The 15801-nt window shown below is 37.1% G+C and overlaps 1 protein-coding gene across 9 annotated transcripts in view; it reads right to left on the minus strand.

Moving 5' to 3' along the window:
- ELN (elastin) overlaps positions 1-15801 on the minus strand; it is a 117646-nt gene that overhangs the window by 66587 nt on the left and 35258 nt on the right. For 2 of the 9 annotated variants that reach the window (XM_077480642.1, XM_077480641.1), the window contains exons 4-13: positions 15420-15452; positions 14666-14881; positions 13806-13847; positions 11481-11528; positions 8957-9004; positions 7051-7098; positions 3976-4068; positions 3499-3540; positions 2892-2942; positions 714-752 (exon numbers count right to left, since the gene is read on the minus strand). In XM_077480642.1, the coding sequence (XP_077336768.1) occupies positions 714-752; positions 2892-2942; positions 3499-3540; positions 3976-4068; positions 7051-7098; positions 8957-9004; positions 11481-11528; positions 13806-13847; positions 14666-14881; positions 15420-15452 (660 nt within the window). The remainder of the gene's footprint in view (positions 1-713; positions 753-2891; positions 2943-3498; positions 3541-3975; positions 4069-7050; positions 7099-8956; positions 9005-11480; positions 11529-13805; positions 13848-14665; positions 14882-15419; positions 15453-15801) is intronic. The other 7 variants (XM_077480645.1, XM_077480644.1, XM_077480643.1 and 4 more) reach the window with 7 other exon arrangements.

The following is a 15801-nucleotide window of genomic DNA, read 5'->3' on the forward strand; positions in this document are numbered from 1 at the left end:
AGCTACCAAGCACCAGAGGAAGAATGGTGATTTAAACCACAAATCAGATGAGTTCTTTACTGTTGCCCACATGTCACCTTGAAGGGAGGGTAGGTGTACGTACAGTAGGATAGGGATCTATATAAGAGACAGGGAGAACAGACTTTGCAAGCACTTAAGTCGTAGGTAGCATTAGCAGCCATATACCTTAGATGACACAGTTTGGGTATGTGGGGCCTACAAAGACTCTATTCTGCATTATGAATGTCAGGATTATAGTTGTTATATGGCTAACAAAAATTATAATAGCATATGTCTAGTTATAAGTCAATAAATTCTGCTTAAAACTAACGGAACTTGACACATTTCTGCTGGGCACATTTATTTTTTTATTTTCCCGTAGGAGTGTGTATCAGTCTGGCATCTATACACTAGACCGTGTTCTGCAGGTTTTATTATGTAATCTCTTGACTTGGACATAGTATTTGACAGCACTGTGAATTCAGATAACCTCCCATGAGTTTTTATGAGAAGAAGGCAGGGCCAGCTTTAGCCTTTCCAATCCTGGAAAAAAATACTTCCCTCCAGCTATGCACATGTTGCTGGGAGAGCCTGAGTCAGCATTAATGACCATGCACATAACTTCCCCTCTCAAGTGAGCTGATGACAGAATCATTGGATTATATAGGTCATAAAGCCTGTAAACAATCAAGGAGGTCAGAAATAAAACTGACCTGGGATAAGGCCGCCTGGATATGCACCAGGTACTCCCCCTGTAACAGAAACATAGCTGAATACACAGAAGAATTTATGCAGAAACAATACAATGCTGGGCATTAGGAATAAACAGACATTTGCATGCTACTTGAAAGAAACAGTAAATAAATAAAAAATACATAGGAGAGGTTATGGTTTTCCTTCAGTAAAGTGTACATTAAACCCACAGATAAAAGAAACAAGTGGGGTCATTAAAGCATTACTAAAGGCATTAAAAAAATAAATAAATTAAAGACATGTTATACTCACCTGCTCTGTGCAGTGGCATTGCACAGAGAAGCCCCAAACGTCCTCTTCTGGGGTCTCTTTCTGGTGCTCTTGGCTCCTCATCTTCTGTGTCTGTCCCCATAGCAAGTATGTGCTATGGGGCAGATGTGTGGGCTCATTCATGAGCTGGGCTCTGTGTGTCCATAGAAACACACAGTGTGGCTCGGCCCCACCCCCCCACTTTCTTCTTTGATTAACAGTAGCAGGGGTTAATGGCTCCCGTTGCTGCCTATGTGCCTATGAGGAGAGAGCATCAGTGCTGCCCTTAGGCACAGTGCCGGATTGAAATAGAATGCATTAAAATAAAAAAAACTTTAGGCCCTTAGAACCACTTTAAGGAGTAGAGACCTAATCAATAAGGTGAAGCTACGTTCACTTCTTCAATCAACCAATCACGTCTTAGCAAAATGTATTTTTTGGTTTCCCTCGTACAAGATGGGATCAGGTTTACCTTATTAACCATACTGTTAACTTTGCAAAGAGAACATACAGTTACTAAAGTGAATATTAACTGTAATCAGTGAATCAGCCTTTGTGAATAACCACATTATATTTGATCTTTTTCCACTTATTTATTTTAACCTTTTATTTATATTTTCCCAAGATTCAAACAGCTTTTACCCATGATTAAAAATATTTAACATTAGAAAAATGTGCTTAAAGCTATGTGAATCTTGGATGAAAACATTGCTAAATTTACCCCATTGAGCGCGTTTTTCAAAAGTAAGACTGTGTACATGGGCATACATGCTAGCCATGGCTAGCACACAAACCTGATTTAATATGTTCCTACTCTGGTTTTTGGAGTTGCTTCTTTGTTTAGAACATGTACTTTTCACACATGTGTGAGCAATAGCAGTGCTTGTCAAATTAGATTTTTTATGTTTTTTCTATAGTGACGGTAAAGCTTCAAATTAAAAAAAGGAAAAAAAGAAACATGTTATACTTACCTGTTTTGTGGAATGGGTTTGCATAGTGTGGTCCAAGACCTCCTCTTCTTGGGTCCCCCGCCTTTACTTTCTGCTCTTTCTCTTCTTGGTGCTCCCCCATAGAAAGTCACTTCCTACAGGGGCCCCACCTGCAGGCTCCATCCTGACATGCACTGTCTGTGTCTATGAACACACACAGCACAGCTTAGCCCCGCCCCCTGCTCTCTGCTCACAACATTTGATTGACAGCAGCAGGAGCAAATGTCTACTGCTGCTGCCTCTGTGATCAGAGAGAGGAGAGAGAGCCACTGCAGACAGGCACAGAACTGGATCAAGATAGGGCTCAGGTAAGTATAAATGGGGGTGAGGAGGCAATACATATACAGGGACATTTTTTACCAAAAATCTGTCCAGCCTCTACAACCACTTCAAGTAGTATTTTAAGTTGTTCATTACTTAAGCCACATATCTGCATGTAAGGCACAAAATAGCCATAATTGGGCACTTAGTGATGTGCGTACTGCAAATGGGACTGCAGTGTATGAATCATGTTTACTGGGTGCCGCGAGGTCAGCAGTCTCAACCTGCAATGCAAGCATCTTTTTTTATCTGACAAACTAAGGTATGGTATAAATATATCCCTAAAGGCTATTGGTAGTTTAATGCATATTGTGCGTTATGTTGAGGACAGGATGGAAATACCTTTTAAAGGTAGTTTTTGTGCATTGTAGATGTATGTAATTTAATCCCAGTTAACTGGTTTTGCTGCATACTCCCACAATGGACAGGAACTGATATTACATCATTCTATTTTACATAAATCTTTTCTGATGATATGCAGAAAACACCTGGGAATGTTATAAGTTTCATAAGATGATATCATGAGAGCAGCTGGCAGTACAGGGTGGGAAAAGAGGAAAGGGAAGCAAAGACACTGACCTGCACCTCCTTGTACCACTCCCCCGGGGTACAAGCCAGGGATCCCTGCACCTGCCAGGATGTCAAAGTCAGACATTAGTGATCCGTATGACACATTCACAGACATTAAATTTAGTATAACAGCATTTACTGTAGGATTTCCTAAATATACAAATAAACTTTTTACTAGCTGAATATCTAAACAATGGATCAAAATCACCTATCACAGTTTGTCTTTATTACGTTTGCATTTTAGGTAACTATAGAAAGACAGAGGCAGCAATTTTCTTTGAGAAATTATGGCCAGCTCTAGTCCCAGGTAAAGAAAATAGAAAGGCTGTAATGAATATACTTAAAGAGAATATGTCAGGGCAGAAATAGGGAAGCTGCCATTGCTGACTTGTTTTTGAGGGTGGTGGGTTCATAGCTGTATAATTCAGGTCAGAAACTGACCAAGTATCGAAATCAAAAACAGGTTGACAGCCCTGAAGCTTGAAACTTTAAAACACGTCAGAATTTGCATAACAGAAATTTTGGCAGTGTATTATAATGAATATGGCCCCTTTATATGCTGTGCATGAAATGAATACAACTAGTGATATGTATATGAAACAGCACTATGTATTACCTGGTCCTTTTCCTGGTTTAGCACCGGCACCAAGACCTCCTCCTAAAGACAAAATATTAAGCACACTTTCTCAAGTGATAACATTAAATTTAAAGGATGCCAACCCACATTTATATCAGGGAAAGATTAAATAATTTATCATTTTGGATATTTAAAGGTGGAAATGAGCACCCAAACTCCAAATGAACTAAAACACATGTACCTGCATTTATTTACTAATGCTTATCACAGATTTGTGATCATGTGCACAATATTTGAACACATACTCTAGTTTACAGAGTTATTCCTGATTGGTTGCAATGGTTTACTATATTTTAGATTCTGATCTATGCCCCACTGAATAAGACTAATGGATCATGTTAATTGTGAGTTAGGTGGTAGTTTCAAACCAGTTTCAAACCACTCCACATGTCAGGGATAAAGTGGTCAGTAAGTAAAGAAACATGGCAGCCATTTATTTTAAATGAACTTATTTACCTGGTAGCAGTCCACCAGCTCCCACACCACCAACTCCACCAACACCACCAACGCCACCAACACCGCCAACTCCACCAACACCGCCAACTCCACCTATCAAATAAAAATGTTAAAAGTAAGAATATACCTAAGGGATGTTTAAACTCCTGTATTTGCATCTACTGACTTATATCCTATCTAACCAGTGTTTCTGCTGTAGCCTCCAATATGTCTCCATGTCTTGCAGTTGGTGGACCATGTAAAGTCCATCTCCATGTTGTCCACTTTTTTTATGTGTGTAAAAAGAGTTGTCTTTATATTGTGGAACAAAAACATATCCAAGTCCATATGTAGTGAATGGCATCCAAAACTTTTACTCAAGGCTTAAATTACATCTAAGACTTGGTGAAGATCCCTTTGTCAAGTCACACTTATCACTAATGCTAAACCTAAAATGCATTTTAGAATTTTTTTAGTCTAGTCTCATTACATTTTTTGATTACCAACCTTAAGTTTCATTTTATTTAGTGATGTATTTTTAACTAAATTTACATTAATACCATTAAGTCACATAGGCATTAGAGCTATCTTCCTCTAGGGGCTAATCAGGGAAAATGGTTGCCATGTCTGTTAAAGCGAAGGAAATTATAATTTCCAAAGTAATTGTGAATTTCTTGGAAACAAACATAAATGGCTGAGGTTTGAAGTTTAGTTTAAATTCCATCCACTGCTTGTAATGCGGAATTCTTTATCAGAAAACATTTGTAATGCACAGAAGAAGTGTACTGGGCTGCTTTCGCCCAATCATGACTGCAGGTTTACACTAATGTGCTCAAATAAATGCAAGATAAAGGCCAGGAAACAGGAACTAGCCAAGTTAAACAAACCACAATGGTACGGTCTGATGTCAACATGAACTGACTAATCATTTCCAGTGATATTTTTATTATTGTGCTGGATAAACACTCATTTTCATTTTCTCCTGTATCCGGTTGTTTTATTAAGGTTTATCAGATTAAATTTAAGAATCTCAGAATTATTTAGTGATTGTGTAATCTAAACAACTGCCTGAATGAAATCATGTTATATAGCCTTGTCTCCTTTCTTGAATCAGTCAAAATGTACTGTAATATTACATCACTTTTCAAACTCTCAACCATTATGGCCAACTTTTTTTTATCAAATCCCCTGTAGACATTACTTCTGGGATATTGAAATATTCATATTGAGCTATAAAAATCATGAACACTTAACAGTTTATGACTGCTTTGTAACCTGAAGTTGATCAGAGAGATTAGGAATGCATCTTTTCTCTTTATCTTCCAAAAAGTATATTGATTTAGTGATAAAAAAAATCGGCACTACTCATTTTTACTCCAACAATCTACCCCATGTTATATATATTTGTTGCTATTTATGTCTTCTTGCAATATAGGTAACTGCATTTTTATGTGAGATCTTACAATAATAGAACATAGAATGCAGATATGTGTATTACTCCAGATTGTAAAACACATAAAATTGACCTAATAATGTGTGTTAGACCTTTTATTGTTGATTTGATATTGTCCAATGATAAAACTGATTGTAGAATCTGTGAGTTACAACAATATTCATTACCATTTACAGATATGTTTTAACAAGATAAATATTCATTTGATTTGGAGTCAGTCCTTTTTCCAAGGTCAAGCAAAAGATCCTTTATCTGGGTGTTTATTCTTGCTGAACATCCCCTGAGCTTATGGAAAAAGTCTTATGGGGTTCCAAGTATTTGTAAATGAGAAGCAGACCTTTCATTCTAGGTGACAGATATTCTTGTCTCTGACCTAAAACAATTGCCTAAAAGCCTTAGATTTTTGTTTATTTTTGGGCCTATCTGCTGGATGTGGTAAAAGCTACATACTGTAGGATATTCCTTCCTACTGCATCATGCAAATATTAGATAGGATAATGGTATTCATGCACGGGCACCAGGGGTCCGCGGCAACGTCGGTACCACAATGACTCCCTAATTGCTTCAGTCTGATGTCTATTACAGTGTAAAACTGGCTACACACTAATCAATTTTCTTGTACAATTTTTTTTAGATTTACCAAAACCATATAATATAAGATCAAAGCTAAACACTTTCAAATTGTATGCAATTGGGTAGGCCCTTGCACTTCATAGTTGAAGATAAATTTAAAGGAAATTGAACAAAAAAATTGTATAATGTGTAGCCAGCTTTATGAACATTGTTGATATGAATGAATGATACAGAAGATCATTCATTCATTTGGCTAGATGTTAACAATGTTGATCTATAAAGATCATTCTGATAATTTTTTTACTCTTGATAGCCCACATTTCAGAAAAATTAGCCAGTTTTTATGTAGTAGTCCCAAGTACAGTACAAGTGTATGGTTATCTGATGCTAAGTATTCAAGGCTCACTGAAAAAATAAGCATGATAAAACATATTATCAGTTTATTAATGCTTCTGAAATGATTTCCCTTCCTTAAGGCAATAATATGCCTAAAAACATTACTGATACTTAGGTTCATGGAAGACAAAGTGGTAGAATTAAAATGAGATAAAATATACAATTGTAAATCAGATGGGAAAAAGAACAATTGAAGAAGAAAGTTACTGCTAGTATCAACAAAAAATTATGCATGAAAATGTTAGGAGGAATTCAATAAGCACAAAGCAGGCAGGTAGGGAGAATTTACAACTCCAAATCTTGAGGGCCATATACGGGTCTGAATTAGACTGGCACAAAACTTTTTGTCAATAAACTATACCCTACCTAATACTGCAGATTACTATTAGGTATTCCATTGGAGGAATTAAAACTGTGTAAGGATAATGGCCCTCAAGTAGTGAAGTATTCCACTATACAAGTATTCAAATATACAAGTATTCCACTATACAAGTATTCAAATATACATTTATACTTCATAAATGTAGTATAGGAATAGATGTAAGATCTTGGCTTGACTATTTCGTTAGAATTTGCCAAGAGTGAAAGATTTTATGAGAAATGTTTCACATCCATTGGGCATTTTGCCAATGTCATCTGCACATTATGCTCCCATGTGCAGATAGTCTTCATACCTGGGGCTTTTGCTGGCTTTGCTTCTACCTTTTGAGCCTCTGGATTACCTAGAAAATCACCAGTGGTCATATACTGCTGGTCAGTAAACTGTTGCATTAATTACTAATTATTTTATTTGTAAACATTCTTTTCACTTTTTCAATTTTTAATCTTAGTGGTAACATCTTTTGAAATCCAACACGCAGCATTTCTAAAACTTTAGGTCTCATTCACTTCGTCTAATCCGCTGTGGTGTGATAAGCAGGTCACAAACAACTGCATCCAGGAGCATCCAGGATCGAATGTGTGTATGGACAGCCATGGCTGGGTGAACAGCAATGACAGGTTAACAGTGGCCACAGCTGTTCTACTGGTGTTCGGAAGGGGTTACCTGCGGTCAGGGACTGATGATTGTCCCTGGACCTAAACTACTTGTGTTCAGGGATTACCATCTGTCCTTAGCTGCAGATAATCATTGGCTGTGTGATTACATCTGAACACTGTGGCCATTGTCAGCCTGTTATTCCTTTGTACAGGTGTCCCTGCTGCAGCTGTCCGCACACCCCTGGACTCCTTGCCACAGATGTATACAGCATACTTACCACGTCACAATTTTCCTTTGTGTTTTTACTATGCATACAATTTAGGCTTTATTATATAAAACTGATTGGCAAAAGAACAATTGGCAAAGAAAGCAACTGACAATATCAACAAAATTTTTTTCATGGAAGGGTTAGGGGGAATTCAACAAGCACAACAAAGTTAGATAGGGATATCAGTATTGCATAACTCCAGATCTTGAGGGCCCCATACAAGTCTAGATTATGACTGCCACAAAACTTTTGGTCCATGAACTACATCATACCAAAGCCAGCACATTACCAAGTCTTCCACTGAAGAAACTAAAACGGTGTAAGGCTCATGACCCTCAAGGAGTGAAGTATTGCACTATATAGGTATTAAAATATGCATTCATACTTCAAAAATACAGTATGGGAACAGATGTAAGATCTTGTCTTGTCTTGTCTGGTCCTTTTTTGGGGTCCCAGTTCCAGCTAGCCTCCATTTGGAGCCTCCTGAAGCAATGCAGGAAAGTTGCAGAGGATCCAATTATGAGGCACTTAATAAAAAGACTGACTGGCACTGCAAGACACACTACAGTAACCAGGGCACAGTGACTACTAGTCATTAGGATCCTAGAAAATGTATTTACGGCCTTTGGGAGAGCTCACTACAGTTTTCACTCAGGTTATACCTCTGCCAAGTGGTCCCTGCATGTAGTTCTCTAAATAATGAATTCAAGATGGTGAAGAAGCTCAGCCCTACCCCAACCAAGTTAATCCAGCAAATAAACTATAAAAAGACATGCCCAGCATGTTTACCGGTTCACTGTATATATATATATATATATATATATATATATATATATATACACATACATATACATAGGCTTTATCATTTAAAACAGGTAGACAAAAGTAAAGTACAACTGATGAAGAAAGCTGCTGAGAGAATCAACATGAAATTATACCAGGAAAAGTTACAAGGAATTCACTAGGTGCAAAGCAGTTAGGTAGGGTTATCTAGATTGAACAGAGGGCCACATACAGGTTTGGATTGTGACTGGCACAACACTTTTGGTCAGTAAGCTACACCATACCTAATACAAATAACTATTTCAGTGGACAAACTAAAGCTGTGAAAGTATCATGGCCCTCAAGAAGTAAAGCATTGCACTATATAAGTATAAAAATATACATTTATACTTCATAAATATAGTATGGGAACAAGTATAATATCTAGTTATAACTATATGGTTATAATTTGCCAAGAGTGAAATATTTTATGAAAAATGTTTCACATCAATTGGGCATTTTGTAGTAGTCATCTGCACATTAGGCTCCCATGTACAGATAGTTTTCATACCTGGGGCTTTCGCTGACTTTGCTTCTGCCTTTTCAGCCCCTGGATCACCTAAAAAGCACCAGTGGTCATACACTTCTGGTCAGTAAGCTGTTGCATTAATAACTATTTTTTTTGTATGCATTTTTACCATTTTTTTTAAATATCCACCAGACTCCCTATATATTTTACAAAACATGGCCTGTTATTACTGGACTATAGTTTTTGTTTGGCTGTACTTCTCCTGTGGATCACAGGACTGCAGTTAGTTCTACTCTCCTGTGAGGCATTTTTGTCAGAGAGCAAGCTGAAGCCCACCATCAGTTGACATCACATAGCCGATCCAGGCTGAGGAAAGATTGTGACAATATGGTTGGGATAAGCCCGCAACTCTGGACCTGCACCTGGCTCAGCCTCTCAGCATGCCGCTAAGAGCCTGAGCTGTCCACTCCTGTCCCCTCCACAGCCCAGCGGTCCAGTGAGCATGGGGGGCAGAGAAAACAGCCATTAATGACAGTCACCTCATGGAGCTCTGCGAACTGAATGATCAGTGGTTCTCACCGATGGGGGTCCAATGCTGCATCCACCAAGGTAAGTATGATTCTTAAAAAAAATCCCAAACTTCTCTTTTAATGAGAAACTAAAATGGGTCTATGTAAATTTTATTTTATTCACACGCAAACATATATATTTTTCTTTTTATGTTTACTAAGCATATCATTTATGCTTCATCATGTAAAACAGCAAAAGAACAATTGATGAAAAAAAACTACTGACAATGTCAACAACAAATTAGAAAGAAAAGTTAAGGGGGATTCACTAAGCACAAAGCAATAAGGATATCAGAATTTCATGACTCCAGATCTTGAGTGCCACATACAGTTCTGACTTATGGCTGGCACAATAATTTTGATCAATGAACTACATCATACCTAATACAACACATCATTAAGTATTCCACTGGAGAAATTAAAACTGTGTAAGGATCATGGCCCTTAAGGAGTGAAGTGTTAAACTAAGTCTTCAAATGCACATTCTTGGTGCATAAATGTAGTATAGGAACAGATGTGAAATCTTGACTTGACTATCTGGTTAGAATTTGCCAAGAGTGAAATATTTCATGAGAAATGTTTCACATCAATTGGGCATTTTGCTGTAGCATTATGCTCCCATGTGCAGAGTGTCTTCATACCTGGGGCTTTTCCTGGCTTTACTTCTCCCTTTTGAGCCCTTGGAACACCTAAAAAAGCACCAGTGGACTTACACTGCTGGTCAGTAAGCTGGTGCATTAATAACTAATTATTTTATTTGTATGCATTGTTTCCACTTTTTAAAATATCCACCAGACGCCCTATCTATTATACACAACATGACCTGGCATTAATGGACTAAATTTTTCTACTTTTTACTATTGTTTTATTCTTTGTTAATAGAAGTTGCAAGCTCTTTGATGGCCTTTTTCATTTATTACAGCCCGCATTATCAGATATTATAAACAAACCTATCTTTGTGTTGTCACCTTTTGAAATTCAATGCTCAGCATTTCTAAAACCATAGGCCTCATTCATATGGTCAAATCAGCTGTGGTGCGGCAAGTATGTTGCGAATGATTTTGTCCAGGTGTATATGGACATACATGGCTGGCATGACTGTGCAAAGCAATGATAGGCTGACAGTGACTGCAGCTGTCTGTAGGCGTTTAGAAGTAATAGCTCAAGGAGGGATTAAGTGTGATTTATGACTGATGATTGTCCCTGTGCCTAAGCTATTTGTGTCCAAAAAAAATTGCTGGCTGTGCGATTATATTCAATCACTGGCAGACACATGTGGCAGTTGTCAGCCTGTCATTGCTTTGTACAGACTTCCCGGCCACACCAATGGACTCCAGGAAACAGCTGTTTGCAACATACTTGCCACAACACAGCCAATCTAGCCATGTTAAGGAGACATTAAAGATATATATATATATATATATATATATATATATATATATATATATATATATATATATATATATATATATATATATATATATATATATATATTTTTTTTTTTTAAATATACATATAGTTTAGGATTTATCATGTAAAACTGATAGGCAAAATAACAATTTACAGTATAAACAAAAATTAACACATAGAAAAGTTAGGACGAATTCAATAAGTACAAAGCAGTTGGGTGGTGATATTAAGATTGCACAACTTCAGATCTTGAGGGCCACAAACAGCTTTTAATTATGACTGGCACAAAAATTTTGGTCAGTGAACTACATGATTCCTATTACAGCACATTACTAAGTATTCCAATGGAGAAATTAAAATTGTGCAGGGGCCAAGGCCATCAGGAGTGAAGTATAGTGCTATGTAAGTATTGAAATATGCATTCATATTTCAAAATTTAGTATGGGGAAAGACGTAGGATCTTGTCTTAACCATCTGGTTAGAATTTGCCAACAGTGAAAGATTTCAAGAGAAATATTTCACATCTATTGAGTATTTTGCAGTAGTCATCTGCACATTATGCTCCCATGTGCAGATAGTCTTCATACCTGAGCCTTTTTCTGACTTTGCTTCTCCCTTTTGACACCCTGGAGCACCTAGAAAAGCACCAGTGGTTGTACACTGCTGGTCAGTAAGCAGTTGCATTAAGTACTATTTATTTTTGTATGCATTGCTTCCTTTTTTGTATCCACCAGACACCAGACTCCCTATATATTTTACACAGCATGACCTGTTGTTCCTGGACTACATTTTGCTAATTTATATTTACTGTTGTTTTATTCTTTGTTTTAAATAAATTGCAAGCTGTTTGACAGCTATTTTCATTTAATACAGAAAAAACTGTAACAACACCTATGAAGAATTGGCACATACGCACCAAGCCTGTTGTCAGCCCACAGGACAAAAAACATAATATAGAGGTCAGCAATATGGTGTAATGGAATTAACATTAAATGGCATTAAAAAACATAAAAATGAAGCATAGAAATAGTCCATAATGTCCATACATAAGTAAACCTTAGAAGGCAGTTCAGTGAGAAGCAAGAAGCAGCTCTGGAACAACTGAGGTAGTAAGTATGGTGATTTAATGCAGGTAAGAATACAGGTACTCACATGGATAAACCATCAAAAGGCATTAAGTACTGTAACGCAAGAACGTCTGTAAAGCTGAATATCAGGATGGCTTCAACGGTATTGCACTCGGCAGGGCCGTGTCGGTGGGTTCCGACATTTCCTGGAGTCCTGGAACGCAAAGGGATGTCACTTCCAGGATGCAATGTGGAGAAAAAGCAATGCCTGAAGAAGGAGCGTGTGCTCCACAAAAGCGTCACCTTTTCTCCACATTGCACCCAGAAGTGATTATCAGCTCCCTCTGTGTTTTCCCAGGACTCCAGGAAGCATTGGAACCCACTGGCGTGTTCATGCCAAATGCCATAACGCAGAAACTGTCCTGATGTCCAGCTTACAGACGCTCTTGCATTACAGTGCTCAATGCCTTTTGATGGTTTATCCTTGTGAGTACCAATATTATTACCTGTATTAAATTACCGTACTTAATACAGTCAGATTGGAGCTTGTGCTTCCTCATACAGAAAAAACAAGCCTATCTTTAAGCTGCCATCTTTTGAAATTCAGCACCACAATGACAGACTGACAGTGGTCACAGCTGTCTCTCAGTGTTTGGAAGAAATTGCACAGGGAGGACTTACCTGTGGGGCTAGGGAAGTCCCTAGATGCAAACTATTTGTGCCCAGGGATGAACATCTGTCCTTAACCACAGGTAATCAATGGCTGTGCGATTAGGTCTGAACAATGGTGGTTAGCTGTGGCCTTGTCAGCCTGTCATTGCTGTCTAGAAACCCCATGGCTCCTGTGCACATTTCACAATATACTTGCTACACCAAGGTCAATCTGGCTGTGTGAATGGGGGCCTTAAAGAGAAACTGTAATGGGTTTATGTCAATTTCTTTTACATTATATACATATACTGTTTATATATATATATATATATATATATATATATATATATATATATATATAATGTATCAGTAGCACAGGATTCACTGAACATTTTGTTTTTTTTTAAAGCCAGAGCATACCAGGAGCTGATTTCTTTCTGACTCTTTCTAACGGAAACCCTATACAGCTAGTCTGAACACAGAAGAGAGAGAAGGACAAAAGTCATGCCTATTTGTAAATCAGCACTTGAGCACTTGAGCCTTATAAACAACAAAATCATAGAATAGACAGGTAAATATGTGAAAGAAAGCCCTTTATATAAAAAAAGAAAGAAAAAAAAAAGAAATAAAAGCTATATATAGAATTAAAACTAGTATCTACACTGTACAGTAGAAAAATGAAAGCATGTATTTATAACTGAACTCCAGTCATATATGGTGTCTATTTCACCTGTCAAAGGATTTATGTTTCAATACAGCCATTCCTGTGATTTATACAGTCTGCAAGACAGCACAGCTAAAAGGATGATAACACTGCTGATACCATCTCATCCATTGGACAGAGAAAGAGCAGTAGCAGACTGACGAGGGCATCTCTCTGCTCATACTGCTGTCTTTTTCTATCAGCTTTTTTCATGTTAGTGGATTTACCTGCAACATACCCAATCCTCCCTCTACCAGTCTGAGCACTGCTATAATGGGGATTGCAAGAGGGTGATATCAAGTCAAGTTCAAGCATTTACATGAGTAGTAAAAAATAAATGTAAAGATTTTTATAATCAGTACAGAGCTGCCTTCATATGTGTCTTTTATACCTGACTGTAGTTCGGATTTATTATATTTATGGATCTAATATTTAAACCTTGAATATCCTAGCACAATCTGAAGTGAGCCTCTCAGGGAAAGTCTACTCACCAAGCCCACCTGCACCAGTTCCAATGCCTCCTGGTCCATAACCTGGAGGGAGAAAAAGGCAATGGTGTTATTGCTTTATTTTATTAAAGTATTATTAAATCTCTGAGCTGCTTAAATGCATTGTTATGATGTGTTTCATTTACTTGATATATACCAAAGGCTGCAAAAAATATACATTGCATATTTATATGCTAACCACAAATTTTAAACAGTATTTGATACAGGATTTTCTTGCAGCCCTGTGTCAACCCTTTGTCAATGCTTTGACTAGAATAATATCATAGGAAGCCAGATGGTGTATAATAAAAATATGAATACATAAACTTACAGGCTTAAAATAAAAATTGCTCTATGCCACCATAAGGGATATGTAGTTAGGTAACAAAAAGAGCAGAGATTATATGTAAAGCAAAGTAACACAGCTATAGTAATCATGTAGATTAGGACAGTTGTCAAAATAAAATCTGGTTGCCATTTGTATACCATATTTTAATACACTTTGATTTTTGCATTAGGCAAATTATTTATTATATGTTGAAATGACAACTAGTGCTGCTAATTAAGAACAGCCTATCCTATTAAGGCTCTGTATTGAAATGTTTGTTTTTTGATTTACTTAGAAACATGAAGTAGAAACATATGGATGCAATTGCTGCTTTGTATATTTCCCAGAAAACAATTACAGTGTATATATGTACATATAATTTTGCCCTTTTTACTAAACATACTGTGGATAGTTTTCTACAATATGTTTTCTGAATTGTTCTGCATTTATAATAAATATATATATTATTATTTGTTGATGCCTTTAGGATCCAACTGTGTGTTGCAGCTGTATGGTAGTTCATTTTACAACCAACCTGGTTTTGGTGGCTTGCCACCAGCTCCTAGACCACCAGCTCCAAGGCCACCAGCTCCTAGACCACCAGCTCCAAGGCCACCAGCTCCTAGACCACCAGCTCCAAGTCCACCAGCACCAAGACCACCAGCTCCTAGGCCACCAAGACCACCAGCTCCTAGGCCACCAGTTCCAAAGCCACCAGCTCCAACTCCTCCTGCTCCAAGGGCTCCAAATCCTGTCACATGGAAACATTGGTATAAGTAATATTGCAAAGCTTTCTCTGTATTTCTGGCTCTGGTCATGCCATAGAAATAATATGGGGTTAAAAAAAAGAACACTAAAAACATCTTTATTAAATCTGACTTATTTAATGGATATAGTATACGTCCTGAGACTTAGAATGTAAGAAGGTAATTATAGTTCCCTTGTGCCATTAATTCATTGACAGTAATGAAAATACTAAGATAATTACATATTCATTATTATTTGAAGTCCAAATAGCTATGTTTTGCTTGGCTTTCCATGCGGAGAGAAAGTTATTACAGAGCTCTCTAGTTACTTACATTTGGGAATAAAGCAATGTATCAATATACTATGAGTTAAACATTGGACTTGTAATGTTATGAAAAGGTTCTTGTACTCTCTATGAAACATGTAACAGCACAGTTTACCATGCCTTGTTTATTACGTCACCATGGTGAGAGCTGAGTTGAAAACCACACACTTACAACATGCCTACAACCCCCAGTAGAAATCGAGATACCTTTACTTACCGGGTTTGGGGGGTTTTCCGCCAGGATATACTCCTAGGTAAAAAAAAAAAAAAACTATTTGTTAATATTTATCAAATGAAACATATAGGAAACATATTTGCTAGCACGTCATGGTTTGTCAGATTATATTCCCTTTACCATAGTTTAAAAGTCTTAAAAGTAAAGTTTTTTTCCCAACTATTCTTACATAATGAAGGGTCAGTCAGTAGTTTAGAACATCCCAAGAACATCAGGGTATGGAGAATGGGTGTAGTTAACATTGGAGATCCATGCAAATTAATATTAAATTATTAACACTCTCTTTAGTCCTTTTTTATTTTCTAAAAAGTTATCAAATAAAGCATGTTTTAATTCCCTTTGTGCCTATAATCTGTCTTTATAG

The sequence above is a fragment of the Lithobates pipiens genome, unplaced genomic scaffold, assembly GCF_037356315.1.
Source record: "Lithobates pipiens isolate NorthernLeopardFrog02 unplaced genomic scaffold, aLitPip1_a1.2 Scaffold_16, whole genome shotgun sequence".
NCBI classification, from domain to species: Eukaryota; Metazoa; Chordata; class Amphibia; order Anura; family Ranidae; genus Lithobates; species Lithobates pipiens.